We start from the raw sequence: 24,775 nt of genomic DNA on the forward strand, positions 1-24,775 counted from the left end.
TGTAATTTGGCTTCTCGCAGTGAGGGAACAGCCAGAAGGCCCTCAGCGCTGGACCTCAGCGTCCAGGCAGAACGATATACTGGATTGAGGCCAGTTACAAGAAAGGAGCTTCTGAATGCACATCAGGAAGAACTTTCTGACGGCAGGAGCTGCTCAACAGTGGAAAGGACTCCCTTGGAAGGTGGTGGACTCTCTTTCAGTGGTGGTTTTTAAGCAGAGGTTGGGTGGCCATCTGCCATGGATGCTTTAGCCAAGATTCCTGCATAGCAGGGGGTTGGACTTGATGACCCTCGGGGTCCCTTCCAACTCTACGATTCTATGATATCAAAGGCGCCAGGTTGGAGAAGATGGATATAAATTATTCATGAAGGTAAATATATACCTGTTCATTTATCATATTATGTTCATTCATTGTAGTTATTACATGGCACAAAATATTTAAAAGCTCAAATCCCACACTAACAAAGAGAATGCATTAGATAAAGCAAATCACTTATGATCTTGGGAACAGGTTTTGCCCAATCCACATTTTTCGAAGCAATGCCCCCTAATATGAAGTATTTTTGCATGTTATTTTCACTCACACGTGCATTTTCATTCATGTTTTCCCCTAGCACGCGCACTTGGTTTTTTACACGTTACTTGGCTGGAGAACTGCTTTGCACAACCGACGTGAGTTGCAGCTGCATTTCGGTTCGTGAAATGCTTCAGGAAGTGCAAATTAGGCAGGATTCTCTTTTTAAACACAAACTGAGCTGAAATTTCTCCCCTGTCCCTAGTTGCAAATCTAGCAAAATCTGGATAGCCACAGGTTCCCCATCCCTCCAGTATACTCAATTAGTTGATGCTTAAATGCAATAAGATTCTTGCCTGTTCAGGAGATATTCACTGGCTGTCATTGTAGCAGGAACATTGCTCGATGGTGGTGCACCTGATTCTTCACTTCTCACAAATAGGGAATGTGTAGATCCTTCCATTACTGATGAAGAAGAGCCCCAGCTGGCAAATTCTGTACAGGAAGATGCTGAAGTGAGCCCTTGGGGGCGGAGCCCATTGTGGCTCCCTTCTTCCACCTTCTCCTTTCCAGTCACACCCCTGGAAGCATCGCTGGATCTCCTGCTCCCCAAAGGCAGAAAACATCAACATCCAAGTCAGTAAGGTCCCACCTGCCTTAGACATTTAAAGCACTCTTATACCACTTTAAACAGCAATGGCTTCCCTCCTGGAAACTCTGGTTTGTTGAGGGTGCTGAGTGTTGTTTGGAGACCCTAAAGCTATGGTTTTCCCAGTAGTGATGTATGGAAGTGAGAGCTGGACCATGAAGAAGGCTGATCACCGAAGAATCAATGCTTTTCAATTATGGTGCTGGAGGAGACTCTTGAGAGTCCCATGAACTGCAAGAAAATCAAACCTATCCATTCTTAAGGAAATCAGCCCTGAGTGCTCACTGGAAGGACAGATCCTGAAGCTAAAGCTCCAATACTTTGGCCACCTTATGAGAAGAGAAGACTCCCTGGAAAAGACCCTGATGTTGGGAAAGATGGAGGGCACAAGGAGAAGGGGACGACAGAGGATAAGGTGGTTGCACAGTGTTCTTGAAGCTACCAACATGAGTTTGACCAAACTGTGGGAGGCAGTGGAAGACAGGAGTGCCTGGCGTGCTCTGGTCCATGGGGTCACAAAGAGTCGGACACGACTAAAGGACTAAACAGCAACATCCCCCTCACAGAGTTCCAGCCCTCAGAGTTCACAGCTAAAGACTTCTCTCTACGCTCTTGCTGAATAAAGAGAAATGAATAAAGGAAAAGTCACAACAAGGGAATTTGTTGGGCATTTCCAACTGTCGGCAACAAGTTACCATTCACCTGCGGAGCTGCACAAGGGATGGGTCCTCATACTCTCCAGGTGGGCACTGGGGTGACCTGTTGTTGGTCTCATTAATCTCTGTTGTTTCAGCTTCACTTTTTCCATAATCTGGTTGGGTTTTCTCCAGGTTATAATACTGAAGGACAATGTCCGCTGAGGCCACTTTTCCCTTTAAAGAAAAACTAGTTAGTTAGTGTAATGTTTTCTAGGGATTGCTCGTGCGCAAGCAGGCAACTATCTCCCTGGCTGGGTGCAAACACCTGGCTGGGCTGCCAAAGTAAACCTTATCTGTCCGGACCACCACTCACCCGTGGCTGACTCAGTCGCTGGCAGAATCCGTGAGTGGGCGTTTCTTAAACTTCTTCCAGCAAAGAAGCTCTTTGACGCCCAGTCTCCGCCTACTCTCTCTGCGCGGGAGCTTTCTGCGCAGAGAGGGCATGGGCAACGGAGGACCCCTACTCTCCCCGCTGGTCCCAGGCAAGGAGTCATGGGACCGCCTCGCCACGTCAGCCTCCTGCCCCCCCTCTCCACTGGTGCTACGCTGATTTCCTTCCCCAGAAGATGGGCTGCTTCTCTCAATCCCTGGACGCTCTCTATGATCCCTCTGGCTTTTGCTCTCTCCCTCCGGCACTGATGGCAGTTCCCTGACAGTTAGTTAGGGCTTACCCATTCTTCCTCTTGCCCTGCTGCTTTCACCTGGGGAAAACTGCTCTTTAGAGCTCATTCAGAGCAAACAGCAATTCAGGTTTTGCATAAAGACCTTGGGTTTTAGAAAGACTTTGGATAGTAGCCAACACTGCTGTTCCGCTAACACAGTTCACTTCTGCTTGCACAATGGAATTTCCTTCTCCCCGTGCACACACACACAAAATCTGCTTCAGAAGAAGTCCTGTTGCATGAGCACGATTCAGCATGTGAAGCTCTGGAGACATAGGAGTCAACTTCAGTCCCCCCCAATAAGATTTGAGAGGGCCAGGGGCCTGCAAAGTTGATGAGCATTACCATTCAAATGGTGTGTGTGTGTGTGTGTAGTGTTATGTGATCGATGATGTGGGGAGGGGCTTACCTGGGCCCCCGCTGGTACCCCTGATTTGCACCCCTGATTGGATACAACACTCTATAAAAGCTGTTACTATATTCTGAATTGTTTGCTGTGGAGATTTCAGTTCTTCAGAGGACATTCCAACCAGACCCTGGAAGCTGAGAAACTAATTCAGTGGGTGGGACTTAAGGATGCCATCCAGAATCTGTATGCTGTACTCTTCCAACTTGATCTGCTACTGCTTGCTTTTCTAAACCGGGAAACAGTGTCAAGGTCTGGAGAGCTTACCTTCTGAATCTCCCGCCAAATCATGCATTTTTCTATCCTCAGCACATTTGCTACATCCAGGTTATCTTTACAAAGCAAATTCAGTGCCTCTGTGGTGTCATCCAGCAACGCTTGGATAAAAACCCAAGTGAACTTAACAATGTTGGTTGCTCTTTGAAGGATGTTTTCTGCTGAGAAGAGAAAGCACATGTAAGAATCACCAAGAGCCTTGACGCAACCCAAAATATCTTCTGTACGCCTGAAACTTCACCCCCATTTTCTGCATCAACCGCAGCATCTGAAGTTCTCCCAAGATTGGAGATGGCTTGTTTGGCGGTACAAATGCTTTGTTTTATTTTTTTACTTGGAGAAATCTCTACTCTTCCTCATGTCACAGATGAAAATGAAGAGTTTGGATTTGATATCCCGCTTCATCACTACCCGAAGGAGTCTCAAAGCGGCTAACATTCTCCTTTCCCTTCCTCCCCCACAACAAACACTCTGTGAGGTGAGTGGGGCTGAGAGACTTCAGAGAAGTGTGACTAGACAACTTTCTAACAATTCTATTCCCTCATGCCAATGATTACTATCTGAGTATCATCCCATCTCTGTCTTCTTTCAGATGTCTTCTGAAAACAGTACTGTTTAGACAGGACTTTGCAATATTATGTTTTCTTCCTTTTTAACCAACCCGTATTTACTGATGTTTTGTTTTTATTTAAATTAAAATGCAAAATCAAGCTTAGAACAAAACCATCACAGAAAACAGGTAAGAAATATAAAGGCAAAGGGGCGGGCAGTGACATTAGCAATACATTCCAGACTTCAGGTATAATGGAAATTATGTCTGTATACATAAAAACACCACAAACAGAGATATGTCTTGTTTTCCAAGGGAATCAGCTGCATTTCCAGTTTTTGAAGGTCTGCATGCATTGCTATTTTATTGTATTATAAAGAGCCACAGGTGAGGAAAGAGTTACATTTCCCCTCCACGTTTGCAGGAATCCTGATAATTATCAACACTTATACACATGTGCATGAACAGATACTCTTTATCGCTGAGCTACAGACCCCGACGAAAGTTGTCATCAACGGAAAAACACTGGGCATTTTACAAGAACCGTTTGATTAAGAGTAATTGCCAGTACCATATTGAGGCTCTGACTCTTCCTTTCCTTCCTCAGCAATAGCACGCCAAATATTTCCTAGGTAGATATGCAGAGGAATTAATCACCTGGCTCATCCAAGTCCTCTTCTGGGGCTGACTTCTCCAGATTTTCTTCCAAGGGTTCCATTTTCCTGTTGGCTGAAGTACAGCAGAACAACACATTGGAAGAGCATCCCAGAATTGTGAACCCAACCCCACGCCTGCCGTGGTGTGTGACACAGAAATTCCAGTTTTTGCCATTGGAAATTTACTGAGAAAGATGCAAGGGGGAGAAGAATCTAGCTTTCCACGTGCAGGAATTTTTTAAAAGTGTGGAAACATTAAAAAATGTGACACACACACCAATCCAGTCTGAAGTTGTAAAGCCCAGGCAAGACTGTACCTCATGTTTAGGGTATCCGCCTGTCATTATTATAACACATACCATATTTTTTGCTCTATAGGACTCACTTTTTCCCTCCTAAAAAAGTAAGGGGAAATGTGTGTGCGTCTTATGGAGCGAATGCAGGCTGCTCAGCTATCCCAGAAGCCAGAACAGCAATCCCTCTTGCTGTTCTGGCTTCTGAGATTCAGAATATTTTTTTTCTCCAATAACTATGTGCGTCTTGTGGTCTGGTGCGTCTTATAGAGCGAAAAATATTTCTTTGTATACTGCTAAATTGCCAAGGTGGCTTCTAAAGTGGTTTACAAGTATCATTTCCACTACCTGCCAATTGGCGCTGCTGCTGTTCCTCCTTCCCTTGGTCCCTGATTTCATCCAGCTCCCTCATCTTTAGGGCTGACTTTGAACTGGTCATCCAGGCTTCATAGGCAAGCTGCGAAAAAGTGAAGCTTGTTATTCAACAGTTCTTTAGGGTGGGAGTGAGGCAAGGGGAGAGGCCATCAAACTACATCATTTCTGCCTGGATTTAACTTTGAGGTAGAAATCTAGGACAGGAGCACCTGCAGTCGCCACGATGGTATATAGCACCTTCCCTGCATCCCCTTCAAAGATCCAAAATGCAGAACAGACAAAGCTTTGCTCTTCCTGCTCGGTTCCTGTTTGCCCTGGTCCAGTCTCTCCTACATTGCCCAGTCTCTCCTATGCTGACCATGCTTTGCTGAGCAGAGCAGAGGTGCAAAGAGTTTCTGGCTGGTACTGAGTGCATATAATAAAATACTAGGCGCAATGAAGTCCTAATCTTAATTATGCATCTTTGCCATAGGGAAGGGATTGCAGATGTAGGACAGCTACAATATTCAACACTTTTTGCATTTATTTCTCCCACACACCCCTTCTACCCCCCCCCCCCCATTTTGTGTAACATCCTGACTAATGAAGAGTTCTGGGCCACCCAAAAGCTTGCCAATATTTTGTGTTGCACTCAGCTTTGGATTTGGGTGGGTGAGGGGTTGTTCTGGATAAGTGGGACTACCTTTGCTTTTTATGAATGAATTTCATCCTCACAGTCCACACTTCCCATTGGCAGGATGATTCCCTTTGGCCTTATTCCCGAAGTTCTGTCTCCCCGCCCTCAACCCAGCTCTTTTTGCTCTTCTGGAAGAATCACCACACACCTGGAATGCTGTTTTCTTCTTCAGAGATTCCTTTTCACTCTTTTCAGTGGGCCCCTGTTCCTCTTCTTCCTCACTATCCGTCTCAAAGAGGTAATAGCTCCCACTTCGAACCACTGAAATTTAATGCAGGAAGCAGACACAACTGAGAACTTGAAAAGTCTTGTGGAACTCTATGCCACCACACATCCATTTCATACTTGCCACCGTGCATCTATTCACCCCGCTGGTTTCAAACCTACCCACCCCTGGTTTCATACTTATTCCATAAAATTTGTACACTGCTTAAGTGCTTTTAAAAGTTTCATAGTGGTTTTTCTTTTCTTTGCAGCCACTAAAACATATTAGAACTTCCTCTTCCACCCAGCCTACTGCGCCAAGAAGATGACAGAAGTCCACACCTCAACCATCTGAGTGTGAGTTCAAAGATGTCAATGGGTAACTATTGCACTGCAGAACCACCACTGTGCAGGTCAGAGGACCTTTCAGAATAGTTCTAAGACCTCCCCTTTGGGGCTGAAGAATAATGGGGAAATGTCAATGCATGCTGACATGTTGATTTTAATTTAATTTAATCTGTAGCTGCATGTCAATCTCTGGGATGCAATGGCCTACATATGGAACTGACTGCAACAAGATGTAATGCTGGTCACTGGTTCTAAAAGGGGAGTAGACCCATTAATAGAAGAAAGGTCTATTGGCCATTTTTAACCAAGAGAGCTAAATGGAATCTTCAGGTTCAAAGGCAGTACAGTGGTACCTCAGGTTACATACGCTTCAGGTTACAGACTCTGCTAACCCAGAAATATTATCTTGGGTTAAGAACTTTGCTTCAGGATGAGAACAGAAATCGTGCAGTGGCGGCGCAGCGGCAGTGGGAGGCCCCATTAGCTAAAGTATTGCTTCAGGTTAAGAACAGTTTCAGGTTAAGAACAGACCTCCAGAAAGAATTAAGTTCTTAACCCGAGGTACCACTGTATATCTTTGAATGTTAGCTACTGGGGGAACCCTGTGAGTTTTGCATGCTGCTTACATAAATAAATAAATCTGCTTCCCAGCTAATCAGCATTATCTTCTTGATCAAGCCAACGTTGTTTGATGAATTGATCTAACCTATTAATTGTTTGGATTTTGCAATCCCTGGAGTATTCAATGAAGCAACGTACAGCCTGACCAATGACCAGGGATGAATGGAGTTGTAGCCCAATGACATTCGAAGGACCACAGGTTCTCCAACCTTGGGGTAAAATATTGGTCAAACAGTGATTTTTGAATAGAAAACTTTAGCTGCAAGGGGACAAGGTGTCACACTAAGGGAGCCATTGTAAACACAGGAGACTTACTTGAAGTGTGAGTGACCCAGGGTTGCCACCATGTCTTCTTGCCTTCATTTTCCTTCTTGTTAGCACCATCCTCTGCAAAAGAGCCCAGGAAAGAAACCTACTCAATAAAATGTTCCCATGGACAGGCAGTTAAAGCATGCCCTGCAACCCCACACATGATTCATGAAGAGAAGGCAACATAAGCGGTCTGCCTCCAGCATTTCTGAAAAGAGATCAAACTCAAGAAAGGAAATCCTCCTTTCAGATAGTTTCTAAGCCACTTGATTACAAAGACAGACTTCAAAGTGTGTGGGCAAATGCAGAAGGCAGAAGGGGCTCCATAAAATTTCCTTCATTGACCTCCTTCCATAGCTCATTGCCTCTACTTAAGACTAGCCAACACACAACACATTATGCAAACTTTTGTTGCTTCTGGACTGCCACTGTTTTGGGGTGTGGCTCAATCACACATACCAGCAAATTTAGGTCGTGCAATTAAAGTGAAATTGGAGCTCTTGTACCATGACCTGAACCCTGCCCCTCTCCCCCCCCCCCCCAAAAAAAATGGACTTTCTGCAATGAGGAAAGTGATGAGAAAATGCACTGGAAACCATTAAGCAGCCATTTATCATTTTCTAATAAGTTACATTGCAAGATACATGCCATTTAAAAACAAAACAAATGTTTTCCACCTGAATCCTCTGCTTTTTCAGACTCTTGCACAGCTTCTGGTCCCCATTTCTCCAAGGTGGTGAGATTTCTCTTTGGTTTGATCAGCTCCAGCCTATAAATTCCCCACAGAAAAACAAACACTGCCTTTGCTTTTAGTCCTCTGCAATTCATTCACAGAGCTTGCTTCCGAACACAGTAGCAAGCAGACATTCTCACATGCTACACCCTGAATGGGCTTACTATGTAATAAGATCAAGACTTGTCTATTACTTGGGGAGTGGCATTTATTAGAGAAGAGATCACCAGCTCCCATCCAGCACCTTTAAGTGCCCTTCATCTCTTTCACAGAGATAATGGAGCAACACAGGTGGAGGGAGGTGTTGTTTTTTTAAAAAAAAACAAACTCTTGTGACCAGCATTATGACCCACAGAGACCAGAAGCAGGGCCCATATATCCAGAATTGCAAGGAATTCATATCACTGATAAATGTGTACCTTCCCAGAGATGCCCTGAGCATCTAAGTTCATACTATACACAGACCACGCTGCACGTCAGCATCAGTCAATTTCAGTATCTGTCCAAGATGCTGTCCTTTTTAAGTACTATTCAACCATCTCTCTGTTTCACTAGCTCATTTTAATACTCGGACTGTATTTTAGAGGTTCAGAAAAGAAACAGAAATATGTTGAAGTTGCCTTCCCAACCACTTCTGAGTCAATTGTTATACAATTCTGTAAATAAATGTTGAGGTTGCAAGACTTACTGCTTCTTCATGGTTTGCATTGATTTTCTCTCTTCTTCCATCCTGAGTTCCACCACCTTTTTAAGCTTTACTTCAAACAGCTGAGCTCCTCTGCATGTATGAGACAATTTCGAAACCATCTTATCTACCTTATAAGTCACATTTGGATGCAAACTGGTAAGAAAAGCCAACTTCATGTTTCTTATTTCTGAAGGATGAAATCTAATGTTACTTTCCTAGCATGGGAGCTATTCTTCAATGGTAGAAACCCACACTGCTCTAGAAACCCATGTAAGAAAGGAATCATGCGGTTTTGACAACCAATATGGTTGAGAGAGATGCAACCCCATCAGTTGCCTAACATGTCTGATTGCTTCCTACCAAAGTCATGTTGTTTAAGTGGCATAGGATCTAGGCACAAGGAGGCCACAAATCACACTATTCCAGTAACTTATAAGAAAGGCTTACATCTCACAGCAAAGGAGCAATCTAGGTCAACTGACTCTTCAACAGCCCAGTTCCGCCCAGGTCACTTATTCATCCTACCAACTTGGTTGTGTGAATTGGTCTTCAGTCTGTAGCATTGATTCCATCTCCTATCTCAATAACAATCTGCAATCTTGTTCGGACTTCAGACATCTTTGCCACATACCTGAAGGCCAAGGTCTTGGCAGCCTTAAGATCTGCAACAACATAGATGTAGTAGTAGCTAGTAAAAATTCTACGCTGGATTAGCAGGAAAGTGAAACATATCGCATCCCAGGTTATTCCCGCTTCCTTCTCAGGCAGTTCGCATATTTCATCCTCAGGTGGGTCTAGATAAGAGGAAAACACACAACATATTCTCCAGGTGACCAGGATGTGAGTGGTTCGTGCAGTTTCCTTATTGTTCTAATTATGCTATTCAATGTGGAGGCCAGGGATGACCCTTCGAGTTTGTAGGGATGACAAAACATGGTCAATAACTGCTGGGAAAGAAGCAAATTGTAGCTTCAATTTCAGATCTTTGTGTAATTGTCCGTAGTTGAAGTTCACTGGTGATCATCAATGGGGAATTTGGCATACAAGCAATGTGGAGCACAGGTCAAGTTGTCTACTTATGCAAGCATCTAATCTGCATTTAAAACACACCCAAAATGAAATGCAGCTATGCATTGAAATCTGCACTTCTCTGAATTTTGCCATGCAGTTCTCTGAGCAAATGATGTGTATAAAAGTACATATATCGGGGAAAGTGTACATAAAAATAAATATATTAATAAAAACAGTCCATTATATTAGAGATAATTGCTTGCAAAAATATGTATATTAGGTAAAAATGCATGCAAAAATCTAAACATTAGCTCACACTTTCATTAAAGCAGGGTGTTAAATGTGTTAGAAAAAGTAGGAGAAATCAAGCAAGAGATGAGGGACATCATAGATAGCTGTCTTCATGGGAGAAGTTGTGGAGGAGTAATCTAACATGTACAGCTTGTTACACTTTAAGAGAAAACTATATGAAGATGATTTATAGATGGTATATAACACCAAATAAGTTAGCCAAAATGTAAAAAACTAAGTCTGTGTTGGAAGTGCAAAATGACAGAAGGAACGTTTTTCCATATGTGGTGGACTTGTAAAAAAGCTAAGGACTATTGGGAAATGACATATGATGAGATAAAAAAGATGTTCAAGTTGATGATTCCCAAGAAACCCAAAGCTTTTATTTTTAGGAATTATAGGTAGTGATGTACCAAAAGAGTTGGTTAATTTATTTATGTACAGTGGTACCTCCGTTTATGAACTTAATCCGTTCCAGAAGTCCGTTATTAAACCGAAACCGTTCTTAAACCGAGGCAAGCTTTCCCTAATGACGCCTCCCACCGCCTTTTTGCCCTTCCACCATTGGGATTCCGTTCGTAGACCGAGGTAAAGTTCGCAAACTGGACACTACTTCCGGTTTTGCGGAGTTCGTAAACGGAATAGGGCTGTTCTTAAAGCGAGGTACCACTGTATATAATGACAGCAGCACTAATGCTTTATGCCTAAAGATGGAAAGAAGAAGTGGTTCCAACAAAGGAAGAATGGCTTTTAAAAATGATGGAGTATGCAGAACTGGCAAGATTAATAGCAAAGATTAGAGACCAAAATGACGAAAAATTCATTGAGGGCCAGAGATGCTTTATTGAGTATTTGAAGAGCTACTACAGCAAGAAAAAAACATCGGGACTTGAAATATTGAGCAACAGCATTAGTGATTAAGATAAATAGGTTAAAATGGGTGTATTGAATAATATATGTGAAATATGCAGCATTCAAGGATAAATATGGAAACCGTGGAAAGGGAGGACGGGAAGTCAATGGATAAAGTAATATATGGTCTATGTTAAAATCTGTAAAGTGTGTGTGTGTGTGTGTGTGTGTGTGAGAGAGAGAGAGAGAGAGAGAGAGAGAGAGAGAGAGAGAGAGAGAAAGAGAGAGAAATAAGATTTTTTTTTTTACAAAAAAGAAAAGGTAGAAGAAAACTGTGTTTCTCATCAAAAGTGTTTGATGTAAGTTGAAATGTCAAAGGACCTCTCTTTCCACATCCTACTTACCTACGTCATATCCCGGTATTGTGCAGAACATACCAAAGGTCTGAATTAGCCAACAATGGCTTGTTTGTAATTTACTAAGGTACGCACATGCTCCAATCTGTGGGCAAAGAGGAAGGGAAAAAGATGACAGTTTGGAGGATTCTAATGCATTCGTCTAAGCTCCAGACTGGCCCTTTCAAACCAATACAGTGAGATGATGATGACGATGATGATGATTTATTTCTTGTAACCCTCCAATCTGGCTGGGTTGCCCCAGCCACTCTGGACAACTTCCAACGAACACACCAAAGCATCAAACAATAAAAGATAGTATGAGCAACGTCTCATGTTAAACAGGGGTCATCCTTGTGCATTATTTCCACGTCTAAATAAACATGCAGTTGCACTTGTACCCATCCCTGAGGTGGCTTACTGGAGCAACCGAGATCACAGTCTGTTATGGGACAATGACTACGGGTAAGGTGATAATTTTGCTCAACCTCTGCTAGCTTGACAAATACATACGGCAAGGAGGTTCTTCGCGGCTATAACCAAAGCTGTGTACGCGATCAGATAGTCCCACAGTCTGAGTATGTCTTTGACTGGCTTCAGCTGGAGGCTTTGCCCAAAACGCATGAAGTAGAAGCAGGCCAGGAGGTAGCCCACACAGAAGATGTTTATCCTTGTTGTCCCGGTCATAAAAATCAGGCAAAGGACAAACCAAAAGTGGTATCTGAACAAAATCACTTTCACCAAATCCAGGTAAGACCTGAAGGAAACAAGAGATGAACAAATCACAAATGGCATACCTGTGACACGGGGGCATTTCCAGGTGCCCAATTGGTTGGCGCTCAATGGAACTGATAGGGTAGAAGGTAGGGAGGCTACCACTAGGGGGAGCCAGAGCGAATGGTAGCTGAAGCCAGAACCAATGGTAGGTGGAGCCAACTAACTCTTCTTGTTTTGCCCCCATCCTGCTCCCTGCTGAATTCTGCGAGGGCAACATTCAGGAAGAGGAAGCTGACAGCCAGTGCCACCTTCTGGACTGGTTGCAAGTAATTAGGAGCTTGGAAAGCAGAGTTCCACTTGTCCTAATGGACCCGCCTGCACTGCCAGATGGTCACTATTTCAGAGCGGATTGATGGTCCTGTATAAATCCACACTAATGCACTATTATTGCATCAGTGATATGTTGCATAATATACCTGGGGGAAATTATTATTATTATTTGCTTTATGGAGCAACCTCTCTCTCTCTCTCTCTCTCTCTCTCTCTCACACACACACACACACACACACACACACACACACACACAGCACACAGACTCCTAGGCCCCAAATACAGTTTCTTGCCTGCAGTGGATAAAGTTTGGTACCAGACTGTACTCGCTTAGCCCAGCTGGGTCGAGGCTGTGGCTGATCTCTACGTTGTCTCCCGCCTGCATCCTTACAACCAGCTTATTCTCATCTTCAAACACCTGCCACTGGAGAGAGGCGGCGAGCAGAAGCAGGAAGTCATCTGCAAGCGGGGAGAGAGGAGGCAAGGAAAGAGATTTGATTTATTTGGAATATTTTCTCCCTGCTTTTTAACTGTAAACTTTCTTTCTTTTTTAAAGAAGGTAGAGCAACCAAGGTTTGTTCTTGGCTTACTGCTCATGGTTTGTTTGAAACAAACCATCGCGTGGGTTTGGACGACAGAGCAAACGGTAGCAGTAGCAGCAGCATTAAACAAATTTATGGACCGCTTCATAGGCTTTGTACAGTAGGCTGGTTTCTCCACACAAACACCCGTCTCTCTGTCCTTCATCTGGGCAAGCAAAGGACATTATCAGAGTTCAAGGACAAGCAGGCAAAAACACTCAAAAGGTCTGGAAAGAGGAAGTGTGGCTGAGGAGGGAGTGTGGTGTGGAGAGAGTCCCAAGGACCACACAGAGAACTTTGGAGGGCCACATTTGACAACATGAACCAATGGGCCAGCTCAGTATATAAGGTAAAGGGTAAAGGGACCCCTGACCATTAGGTCCGGTCGTGGCCGACTCTGGGGTTGTGGCGCTCATCTCGCTTTATTGGCCAAATGAGCCGGCGTACAGCTTCCGGGTCATGTGGCCAGCATGACTAAGCCGCTTCTGGTGAACCAGAGCAGCGCACAGAAATGTCGTTTACCTTCCCGCCAGAGTGGTACCTATTTATCTACTCGCACTTTGACATACTTTCGAATTGCTATGTTGGCAGGAGCTGGGACCAAACAATGGGAGCTCACCCCGTCGCGGGGATTCGAACCGCCGACCTTCTGATCAGCAAGCCCTAGGCTCTGTGGTTTAACCCACAGCGCCACCCGCGTCCCAGTTTGCTATTAACCCACCCAGCTTTTCAAGTTTTCCCATGTTACCTGACAAACTATATCATGCCACAATTTAGATGTTTCCTCCTCTGGAAGAAACAGCTATTAACGCCTGTTAAGCAGGTGTCCCATGACTTTACAGATTATACTTACAAAGGAGAAAACTAGCATCCGGCCTCTTGGCAAAGTCAGGCAGATACAGCCACTTAATCAGATTTGAATGGAGCAGCCAGTGAGAGGTTCTCCACGGATAATCTGCCAGTAAAGAGATTATCTGCATTACACAAAGCATCTTAAACTAATTTCCGAGCTTACTGTCTGGGCACATTTGATTCACAGGGAACTGCCAAGAGGCAAAACTTTGGCTAACCAGCAGACGGCATAGTCGCCCTTTGGTTCATCCTAAATTAGACGGCAGCCCCCCCCCCAAAGGTACTTGCCCTGCTACCTGCTAGAACACACCGTTCCTCATGTACCTTGGCATAAAGCGGGTGGGAGACCAATGCAGAGGAGATACTGGAAGGCTGCGATGCTGGCAAGGAAGCAGCAGTATTTGGGCCAGGCTTCAGCCATGGCTTTCCTCCGCCGGCGGCTCAACAGGTAAATCAGCCAGCTGGCATGGATGAGGGCATAGAAGTCCATACGCTGCCTAATCACATTGATGGCAACCACAAAGCAGATCTGAAAGAGCAGAAGAGGGGGGGCGTGTTCAGGAGCACCCCAGGTGTTTTTCATGTGCTTCCTGTGCTCAGAAAGGAAACTGTAATGGGCAAGCTGAAATTCCATACTCCCCAACATTTCTTCAATGAAAATAGGGACATCCTATTCCTTCCTTCCTTCCTTCCTTTATTTATTTATTTATTTATTTATTTATTTATTTATTTATTTATTTATTTCTGTTTATTGATCACAAAAGAATACCTGTTTTACAATTACAAATCAACAGAGGAAAACCCTGTGTACATTGAAATAATGAAGACAATAAAATACACCCATGTGACTTCCCTCTACCACAACTCGACTTCTTATGAATTAACGTATATTTTACATTGTGACATTATCCTGTTTGTTATCTATCCATTGTTAGTCTTACTTTTAATTGGTTCATTTTTACATATTTAATCTATGCATATCAACATATTTATCTAGTCCATTATTATTATTATTATTATTATTATTATTATTATTATTACTACTCCGCCCATCCGACTGGGTTTCCCTAGCCCTCTGAGCAGATGGCAGGTGTGTATTAAGTAAAAGTGCCTCTGTGGTGATAGCCGTGGCTGCCAGTTCACCATTTGCACTGTTCTCACGAGACTTCCTTCATTTGCATGTGGGCGACACAAACCGCTTTCTCTCCCCGTTCATGAAACTGGGTACATATCAAGCAATGTGAACTAGCTCCAGGAAAAGCTTTGCCCTGCTTGGATCTCAGATGTCGCACTGAAATGTGTCCCTCTCTAAACCAAACCTTTTTGGACCTCCAGCCTCACTACCCAGCTCCTCTCTTGCTAATCATTTTTTACCTCTTGTCCAAACTTGTAGAAACTGTAATTGGCAAAGTATTTGATGCAACTCAGGAGCCCATCATCCAGATTCTCCCGGGCCACGTCATAAAAAACGCTCCCCGTGGGAGGCAGCACCAGCTGGTTCTGAATTCGGTAAAAAAGCTGGTGGCGATGCACTGTAGCCTCTAGAGCCATAAGAACCAGGATGGTGAGGTGATTCTACAAAATGAAAGAAAGAAGAATGCTTCAGAAGAATGCCCAGGAAACAACAGGAACAATGCCTGCCCCACCCACAGCCAGATTATTCCTTATACCACACTGAATGTGAGTTGGTTGGTGGCTGACAGAAACCAAGGGCCTGGACAAATATCCACTCTACCCAGTAGCAGGGCTGGCCTTCGTATGTATGACTCGCACATAATCAAGTGTTTTTGAAATGACCGTAATATCTAAGTGTTTACTTACCCTAACACGAGTGTTTAAACAAGATCCATACCTTTAGACATGGGAGAACATTGTCACTGCACTTCAATAGCCCGCCAAACCAATGCGCTGGGTCAACAGGGGCCTTGTACAACAATGACTTTTCCAGTAATTCATCCATGTTGGTGTAGTGATAATAAGTCATATTTGACTGAAGCCCCTAAGGAGACAAGCATTTCTAATCAAAGGGCTGCCATATTTCAAAGAGTAAAAACCAGAACACCCTGAAAGATGCTGAACTTTTTAGGAAGACCTCAAGATTGTTGAGCTTTTTTTAAGAAACCCACCAGCACAAACCCCCATTTTGCCAATTTGCCACCATCTTTACACTGGAAAACCAGGAAGTGTCATGAATCCCAAAAGTTGGTGGGGTCCCCCCCCAAAAAAAATGCCCCCCAAACATGTGATTTTTCAGTTGATTTGCCTAAGGTCCAGGACAAAGCTCCACCTTTCAGAAATTCCCCCCAGACATCAATTCCGCCTTTGAAATCCCGGTAATGTCTGGGAAAATCTGGCCGTATGGCAGCCCTATCTAAGTGACATCAGCCGATGGGCAGGTGGGTGGGGAATGGCCTTGCAAGCCAAATTGGACCCTCAGGCAGGCCAAGTTTGGCCGTGAGTTGGAGATTCCCCAGCCTTGCTCTAAGGAAATCACAAGCAAGCACAGAAAATTCTTCAGAAGTTTGGGTCCTTGGTACATTAGAATGCAGACCTGTGTGCAGTTTGAAGAATATGTCAGAGGCTTGACAAATTTCAGCTGGTATGCCATTTTACAGAAGACCATCACGCAGGACCAAAACGTACAGATCCTGGAGGCGTGTGGGCACAACTTGGAATATGGAAGGGCAAATGCCCAGAGGATGAAGAAAGGGTAGTTCATCAAAGACACCTGTGAACCAATGTCAAACACCAACAGAAACAACAATGACTGGAGTTAATACATTGCAGTTATGGAGGAAGTGGGTGCTAACATTTTGCCTGAACAAGGACCAGTAAGGTCACGTATGGATAAGGACACCAAATTCAGATTCCAAAGTGGGTTCAGATGATTTGATCTGGGTGGATCATGACCCAGATCAGATTGTGGGTCTACTTCACAATCCACAGCCATGCACATGCGTTTCAGAGCTGCCTCTGAGCGCTTGCACCAACTCGCAAGTACTTTTAAAAAGATCTGTGTGTTCAAAGAATCTGCATGGAAAGGGGTTGGGGCAGATTTAGTCCCATCCTCATGAAGTACTGGGATGGGCCAAACTTTGATGGGCCTGTCCATTCCTTGGTACAGATATATACCTTCAAATTAGGAAGCCCTGTGTCATATGGCACAGCCTCGAAGCTGCCCTCCCAAAACAGGCATCACTGCAAATCACCTGGATGGCATTGGGACAGGGCAGGTTGGTGGCAAGGCCAGGGCGGTGTGGCCCCACTGGCAGGAAACAGAGACCCTTGGCACCAGTACTGCTACCGGCTCCATGGCTTCAGGACCACTAGCACTGCAAAGTCAACACCTGAAGAATCAAGCACCACTCTCTTGTGTGATAAAGGTTTCTCCAGCAGAGGAGCTAAAAACCTGATCTGTCTGCAGCTTAATTAAATTTCAGTTGGCTCCAGACCTTTGCTGGAGCAACATCCTAGCCTGCTGCTCTTGGGTCCAAGCCCAGGAGTTTGTTCCAACTCCATTCAGAGCTGTCCATGGTCCAGACCTCCTTGCCTGGATTTTCACTCTGCTTTCTGGGTCTCCCTGCAGGCTTTGAGTCAAGCATGGTAGTTATTAGCTGACCTCGTGTACAGTGATCCAGATAATCCAAGTGGACAGAATCTTCAGGATGTGGAGCTCCAGAAATCGCCAAGCAAACGCCTGCATTGCTCGAATCGTTGCCAAGAGCTTCAGGAGATGAGGCACCACACTGTCAACCACTTCTGTCCATTTGCTCATCTTTCCCACTAAGGAAACAGGAGGGGGGGGGGAGAGAATAACTTTTCAAATAATGCAAAACAATAGACGGAGAAGCGAAGTGTGATTTGCAAAGAGGGAGGAAGAGCATGGCAATCGGCAATAAGGCAGATCTGCTGCTATGGCTTCCCATAATGAGTTTAATCTGGTGAAGGTGATGCTCTCAGTTCCGCTTTAACAATACAAGGACTGGCGGAGGAGCAACCTGGAACGCATCTATGCTTGCAAGAAGCAGGCTCTATTTACTAGCATAAACCAAAATGGCAGGCTTGTTTCCATGCTTAGTTACACTTTCAGCACAGGAGCTAGTTGTTCACCATTACCCAGTTTCGCCTGGTGGCACTTCCCCATGTTTTCACCTACTGCTGAGTTCTCAGGCTTCTCCAGTCCATCTTCAATGTCATCTTGTAGCTGTTCAGCAGCCAGCCTGTGGAAAACAGCAAAAAGCCACCGTTATCGCATGGCCAGCGTGGCTTTGCTTCTGTTATTGAGTAGGCCTAGATTTTAGCAACACACTGGTCTGGTTCACCCAACACGATGAGCCAAAATATGTCTGGCAAACTACGTATGGCCTGGTCATAATTTACGCAAGCTTGATGTATGGCTATACCTGAGGATACCAGCCTAACTATAGTAGCTCTAGTTAATGCATGAAGAATGAGTTAATGCACTGCTGATTGTGCAAAAAATGGGGGTGTGCACATGAATATGCCTTACAATGTGTACCCCTTCAGTGCAGATAGACTAAAATCCTCTTCATAAGGCTGCAATCCTAACACCACCCATCCATGGGGCTTTGTGGAGTGGTGGTGACACTGTTGCATTCACAGTCCAGTTGTGGTGGCAGCCAAGGGGGGCAGGACAATTGGGTCCAATTCCGGTGCCAGCTCCAGGATGCCATAGAAATTGGGTCCAGATTGGGCCTGCTGCTGCGAGGCTAGATTGGAATCCAGCAGATCCTAGTCTAGCTCAGTCCTGCTCACATTCAATAGGGGGATGGAGGAAGGGATAAGTTACCACAGCCGGTAGGAGACCCACTTAATCAGGAGAGTTGAGTGGAGCAGTGCCTCTGCTCAGTCTAAACCCCTGACAGCTTAGCGCAAGGAGGCCTGTGTTTATCTGTGCAAATGTTGATCCAGTATATGCTCTCAATTCACATTCCAACTCCTTTATGGGATTCAGGCAACATGTCATGATCTTCTCTGCATCAAAAGACTTTGAAGGTCAAACAAACTCAAATACGTTTCTATTTGCCGCGTCCCTCTTTTCAAGCTTACCTACTTTGCAGCTTCAGGATGTGTTCCTTAAGCCTGAAAATACGGGGGACAAAAAAACAGTATCAAGAATTGCATTATTAACCCGAAAGACTTGAAACTGGATGGGCGGGGAGTCAGAAGAACCCACAGAACAGTGCACAGATTCCATCTGGTAGGGCTGAAATGCTCATGCAGAAGGAACAATTGGAAGAGTGCAGTCTTGAATTCCTCCTCTTCAGTTTTGGAACGACAAATATTAAGCCAGTGCACAACTATGTGGTGTTATTAATTTATTGTAATCTTATAAAATTATTTGTGAGCATTCGCGTTTTGTACAATGATAATACTAAACTATTATACAGTGGTACCTCAGGTTACATACGCTTCAGGTTACATACACTTCAGGTTGCAGACTCCGCTAACCCAGAAATAGTGCCCCGGGTTAAGAACTTTGCCTCAGGATGAGAACAGAAATCGTGCAGCAGCAGCACAGCGGCAGCGGAAGGCCCCATTAGCTAAAGTGGTGCTTCAGGTTAAGAACAGTTTCATGTTAAGTACAGACCTCCGGAACGAATTAAGTACTTAACCTAAGGTACCGCTGTATTTCTTTTAAAAAAACAACAACTTCACCTGCCTTGGGTACTATAGACCATGACATTGGGTAGGGAGAAGGGCATCTGCTGTCATCTCATATAGGGCCAGCCCAGCTGCTTCCTACTTATTAATGCAAATGTTCCCATCAAGCCCAGCCAGTTTGGTCAACAAATAAAAGGAGCATCGCTGGCAGTCCCAAGATAGCCTAAGAGCATCATCCTGGCTGGATTGTTCCAGGAAACATTTTCCAATTAATGCAGCCCAAAAGATTCTCAGGAACTTTGTGCAAAGTTCTTCTTACTAATTTTCCAAGTGGTAAATAATTTCCGGTCTATAGGCTTTGCAATGTCTTGGCTTTGTGAAAACAATGAGCAAACAACAGGCTGTTCAAGTAGACTAGAATTCTCCTGGGACTGGCATTTGCCAGCATATCTACCTGGGTGGCTGACAGTGAGAGACACATATAAAAAACGTTGTGAAAACACTTTTGAAAAATACATTGAATTTGCCATAGCTCACCATCACCACCTTATGTCAACATTTGTACAAATGCACTTTACAACACACCTAAAACGTTTTGTTTGCAGGTGCGTAGCTGAGTCCCATGTGATTTCACCCAGCCAGCCTATAATGGGATAACAGGCAGTTATCACAGAATAAGTGTTGGGGCAGAAGACTCGTGGAATAAATTCTTCAAAATAGTAGTGGTTTGGGGAAATGGAATCCTAACCAGGATCAATTGAGAAATCACACTTAGGTTTTCCCTAATGGAGCAAATAGTGTTAGGGGAGGGGATTTTCACTGAGGGCCAGTGAGCCTTCTTGGTGTCCCAATCTGATCTGTACTGGGGCTCCCCCACAGCTGATGTTTGCCAAAATTTAAGGAGATGGTAAATTAGAAATCTTAGTTATTTAGATTGTTCCCCTGTTTTCTGCTCTTTCCTTCCTCATAATTGCCCCCTTACATACAAAATTTCAGCCGTCCACTGTTTGATGTTCTTTAATTTCCTTGCTGTATTCAGCTTCATCCTGCCCCCCTCTATATTAGACATATGAAGCAGATTACAAGGGAAAGGATTAACGAGAGAAAGCCAACTCACATATTAGCCAGGAAATGCACACGCGTCTCAGTGTTGCTGTCACTGGGGAGAAACAGAACATAGCCTCAATACTTCACTCCAGCTGCTGCAGGCTAGCACTACACGACTGAAGAGTATTTTGCTTTTTAAACAAAAAACGTTCTTGGTCTCACCATCAGTATCATAGGAATATTAGACCTCACTCTACCTAAGTGCCGTGACAATGAATTAAAAACAAAATAAGATGCTGGACGTAGTACTCCTGATGTGCTCTGGCCAGCACAAAATAGAGTGGAATTATTGCTTTTCGTGGTCATTTAAATCACATTCAATGCACATTTAAAGCATGTGACTTCTCCCAAAGAATCATGGGAACTGTAGTTCATTAAGGGTACTGAGGGCTGTAGCTCTGTAGGGGTAAACTACAGTTCCCAAGATTCTCTGGGGGAAAGCCATGTGCTTTAAATATCTGGTGCAGATGTCGCCTACATGTTCCTTGGTGGTGGATGGGACACACACACTGTTATGTACTGAGTTGAATGGGATCCAAAAGGCAGCAGTCTGATTGGTCCTAGAACAATAGGATTCAGAATGCAGCAGTCTGATTGGTCCTGGAACAATGTAGCAGTATGATTGGTCCGCAGGAGCCACCGAAATGAGCTCCAGGTGGAAGTGAATCCACAACCTGATTGGCCTATAGGAGAATCCCAGAATTAGCCAATCACGTGTGGCCCATTGTGTAAATAATGTATATAAAGCAGATATTTTGGGGGAACTTCCATTCCTCACTACTATGAGCTGAATAAAGAGCATGAAATCCACACTCGACTCCGAGTATATTTCACACACACACACATTTCCAAATGTAAGCTGCACAATCACACTATCACACACACAAATACACAATTATCTGTCACTGTAGAACATGAACTCATGGATCATGCATAGCACCTTCCGGAAAGTGGCCTGATGGAAATATTAGCCAGATCTGTGGCCTTCAGGAAGTCTTCGTGGAAGTAATGAAGCTGCAAGATGCAAGCCAGAAGGAAAGCGCCAGGGAGCAGAATCCGTGCAAACAGCTCAATTGTGCTGAACCGCTCAAGACCCAGGTCTTTTAATCTGTCAAGGGGAAAGGAGAGAGATCCACCCATCACAACCCACTGGGAGGTAATTCACACAATAGGTTCTCCGTGTTAAGAAGGCAATGACTTCAATTCTGCCCTGTGTTTGTTCCATGCTACGCTGTTTCCGTTCTGCTGCAATTTGGCTTCTGGCAAAAACTATGTTATTTGTCTTACCGCCTGCTGAGGTGGAATTTTATGTAATCAAATTTTGCAATTAATTGCAGTATCATTACCTTAAAGGTAAAGGTAAAGGGACCCCTGACCATTAGGTCCAGTCGTGACCGACTCTGGGGTTGCGGCGCTCATCTCGCTTTATTGGCTGAGGGAGCTGGCGTACAGCTTCCAGCTCATGTGGCCAGCATGACTAAGCCGCTTCTGGTGAACCAGAGCAGCACACGGAAATGCCATTTACCTTCCTGCTGGAGCGGTACCTATTTATCTACTTGCACTTTGATGTGATTTCAAACTCCTAGGTTGGCAGGAGCAGGGACTGAGCAACGGGAGCTCACCCCGTCGCAGGGATTTGAACTGCCAACCTTCTGATCGGCAAGTCCTAGGCTCTGTGGTTTAACCCACAGCGCCACCCGCGTCCCTTTGTCATTACCTTACCCCACACTATTAATTTCAATGTTGGGGCTGTTTGTTTAAATGCAAGTGAAATACAGCGCAGGGAGGGGGAAATGACATCACTTATGTAGCGCTTTTGAATTATGGTGCTGGAGGAGACTCTTGAGAGTCCCATGGACTGCAAGAAGATCAAACCTCTCCATTCTGAAGGAAATCAGCCCTGAGTGCTCACTGGAAGGACAGGTCCTGAAGCTGAGGCTCCAATACTTTGGCCACCTCATGAGAAGAGAAGACTCCCTGGAAAAGACCCTGATGTTGGGAAAGATGGAGGGCACAAGGAGAAGGGGACGACAGAGGATGAGATGGCTGGACAGTGTTCTCGAAGCTACAAACATGAGTCTGACCAAACTGCGGGAGGCAGTGGAAGACAGGAGTGCCTGGCATGCTCTGGTCCATGGGGTCACGAAGAGTTGGACACAACTAAACGACTAAACAACAACAAATGTAGCGCTTGCAGAATAAAATTAGCAACAACAGTGAATAATAATTGCATTCCCTGGATTTATTTCCATTCTGGACGTGGAATGAATAAGTGAACATCAGCAATTTCTGCTCCTGTTTCCATTTCTTTCAGCATTTTCCCTTCTCAAGCCACCCAATCATTCCAGTGAGATCCACCTAGTGCCACCATTGTCATCCTTTTGGTTCCAGGTAAAAACGTATTTCTTCTGCAAGGCATTTGACAGTTTATGATGATACACTGGACAATACGATTTTGCAGCTGTTTTATTGGGTCTGTTTTATGGATATTGCAAAACATTGTTCTTTTTTCTTTCCTTTTCAATTCTACGCCATGCTTTACATTTCAAAGTTTTGTAAGTTGCTTAGAGACGCAGTTGCATAGCAAGCGACTAATAAATTGAATAACTGATATTATTATTAATAATAATATTTCAGTCCCTGTTCTTTCATTTCCCCAGCATACAATAATCACTAGTTTAGATGTGAGGGGTCCCCCCCCCCCTTTTCATTAGGAATAGTTCTAGTGCTCTGGTACTCCACGGATAAATAATGTTTGATATGGCAAATTCTGAAAATTCTGTTCAAATTGCACAGCTCACAATCCCAGGTCTGTGCAGGCAATTTTTGTGTGTGTTCCCTGGTATTTTAAGTCCTCTCTCTCTCACACACAGACATACATCCGTGCGGATTATAATCCTAGAATCATGGAGTTGGAATAGACCACAAGGGCCATCGAGTCCAACCCCCTGCCAAGCAGGAAACACCATCAGAGCACTCCTGACATATGGTTGTCAAGCCTCTGCTTAAAGACCTCCAAAGAAGGAGACTCCACCACACTCCTTGGCAGCAAATTCCACTGTCGAACAGCTCTTACTGTCAGGAAGTTCTTCCTAATGTTTAGGTGGAATCTTCTTTCTTGTAGTTTGGATCCATTGCTCCGTGTCCGCTTCTCTGGAGCAGCAGAAAACAACCTTTCTCCCTCCTCTATATGACATCCTTTTATATATTTGAACATGGCTATCATATCACCCCTTAACCTCCTCTTCTCCAGGCTAAACATGCCCAGCTCCCTTAGCCGTTCCTCATAAGGCATCGTTTCCAGGCCTTTGACCATTTTGGTTGCCCTCCTCTGGACACGTTCCAGTTTGTCAGTGTCCTTCTTGGACTGTGATTAGATCCTGTGGGAGAGGTAGCACCAAAATGACCCCATTTGGTTGCCCAACCCATGCTACCTAGTTCATCCTTCCTCCTGAGAAAGAGACAGGTTCAGCCAACAGGGGGCAGAATTAACCCTCTTATAACGAGCCAGAAAGAGAGCTCTTTAGGCAGATAACGCCAGGGAAGAACATCAGAGTCACAGCAAGCTGGCAGCGCTAACTTAATTCAACAGCAACAAAAATCTACATTTTTAACTTTTTTTTACTATTGTGCAATAGACCAGAGATTCTATAACGAATTTCAATATAAAATTTGGATTTGAATATTTTAAATGAGAGCCAGTGTGGTGGTGCTTTTACCGTGTCAGAAACAAAAGACTTGGAAACCCAGCCTCAAATCCCCAGTCAGCCTCGGAGATCACAGAAAATAAATAAAACAAAGCCCTTACCTCTCCTCTGATATCGCCAAGGTGTTTAGGAAAAATGCTGACACCATCTCAAATTGATAGGCATAGATAGCAATGAGCACCACCATTGAATAAAAAACAGTGGTGAGCCAGAAACTCTTCAGGATTCTTCTCCACATCTCATAATGAACCTGAAACCACATTTCCACATAACCTCAGTACTGGTTCTGAACACAGTATGGTGGGCATTTTAGAAATGCATTTGTATAACAGTTGTGGGCTGGGCAAGTCAACCTGAACTGCAAAGCACTCAGTGTTCCTCCGCCCCATTCGGAAAACAAAATTCGACCCCAAACCACAGAAAGTCCTGAAAACATCATAATTATCTGGGCCAAATGGATGAAAGTGGGTATCTTGTAGTGGTCTTGTAGTAAGGTTAAAGCTTACTGGGAAATGATATATAATGAATTGAAAAAGATGTTTAAAATAATGTGTGTATGCATGTGTGTGTGTGTGTGTGTGTGTGTGTGTGTATACACACACACACAGTGGAACCTCGGGTTAAGAACTTAATTCATTCCAGAGGTCCG

At 44.3% G+C, this 24,775-nt stretch overlaps 1 protein-coding gene across 1 annotated transcript in view; it reads right to left on the reverse strand.

Annotated features, from left to right (window-relative positions):
• Nucleotides 1-24,775, reverse strand: part of LOC114599942 (piezo-type mechanosensitive ion channel component 2-like) — a 54,428-nt gene that overhangs the window by 18,270 nt on the left and 11,383 nt on the right. The window contains exons 10-34 of the mRNA XM_077929517.1: nt 24,228-24,376; nt 21,360-21,527; nt 20,430-20,471; nt 18,758-18,790; nt 17,804-17,907; nt 17,307-17,470; nt 16,239-16,415; nt 15,540-15,686; nt 15,062-15,262; nt 14,012-14,216; nt 13,689-13,790; nt 12,548-12,713; nt 11,721-11,964; nt 11,217-11,313; nt 9,290-9,452; nt 8,659-8,748; nt 7,915-8,006; nt 7,244-7,315; nt 5,904-6,016; nt 5,053-5,161; nt 4,883-4,901; nt 4,413-4,477; nt 3,197-3,366; nt 1,866-2,035; nt 871-1,116 (exon numbers count right to left, since the gene is read on the reverse strand). Coding sequence (XP_077785643.1) covers nt 871-1,116; nt 1,866-2,035; nt 3,197-3,366; nt 4,413-4,477; nt 4,883-4,901; nt 5,053-5,161; nt 5,904-6,016; nt 7,244-7,315; nt 7,915-8,006; nt 8,659-8,748; nt 9,290-9,452; nt 11,217-11,313; nt 11,721-11,964; nt 12,548-12,713; nt 13,689-13,790; nt 14,012-14,216; nt 15,062-15,262; nt 15,540-15,686; nt 16,239-16,415; nt 17,307-17,470; nt 17,804-17,907; nt 18,758-18,790; nt 20,430-20,471; nt 21,360-21,527; nt 24,228-24,376 — 3,308 coding nt within the window. The remainder of the gene's footprint in view (nt 1-870; nt 1,117-1,865; nt 2,036-3,196; nt 3,367-4,412; nt 4,478-4,882; nt 4,902-5,052; nt 5,162-5,903; nt 6,017-7,243; nt 7,316-7,914; nt 8,007-8,658; nt 8,749-9,289; nt 9,453-11,216; nt 11,314-11,720; nt 11,965-12,547; nt 12,714-13,688; nt 13,791-14,011; nt 14,217-15,061; nt 15,263-15,539; nt 15,687-16,238; nt 16,416-17,306; nt 17,471-17,803; nt 17,908-18,757; nt 18,791-20,429; nt 20,472-21,359; nt 21,528-24,227; nt 24,377-24,775) is intronic.

This window comes from Podarcis muralis, chromosome 5, assembly GCF_964188315.1.
Source record: "Podarcis muralis chromosome 5, rPodMur119.hap1.1, whole genome shotgun sequence".
Taxonomy (NCBI): domain Eukaryota; kingdom Metazoa; phylum Chordata; class Lepidosauria; order Squamata; family Lacertidae; genus Podarcis; species Podarcis muralis.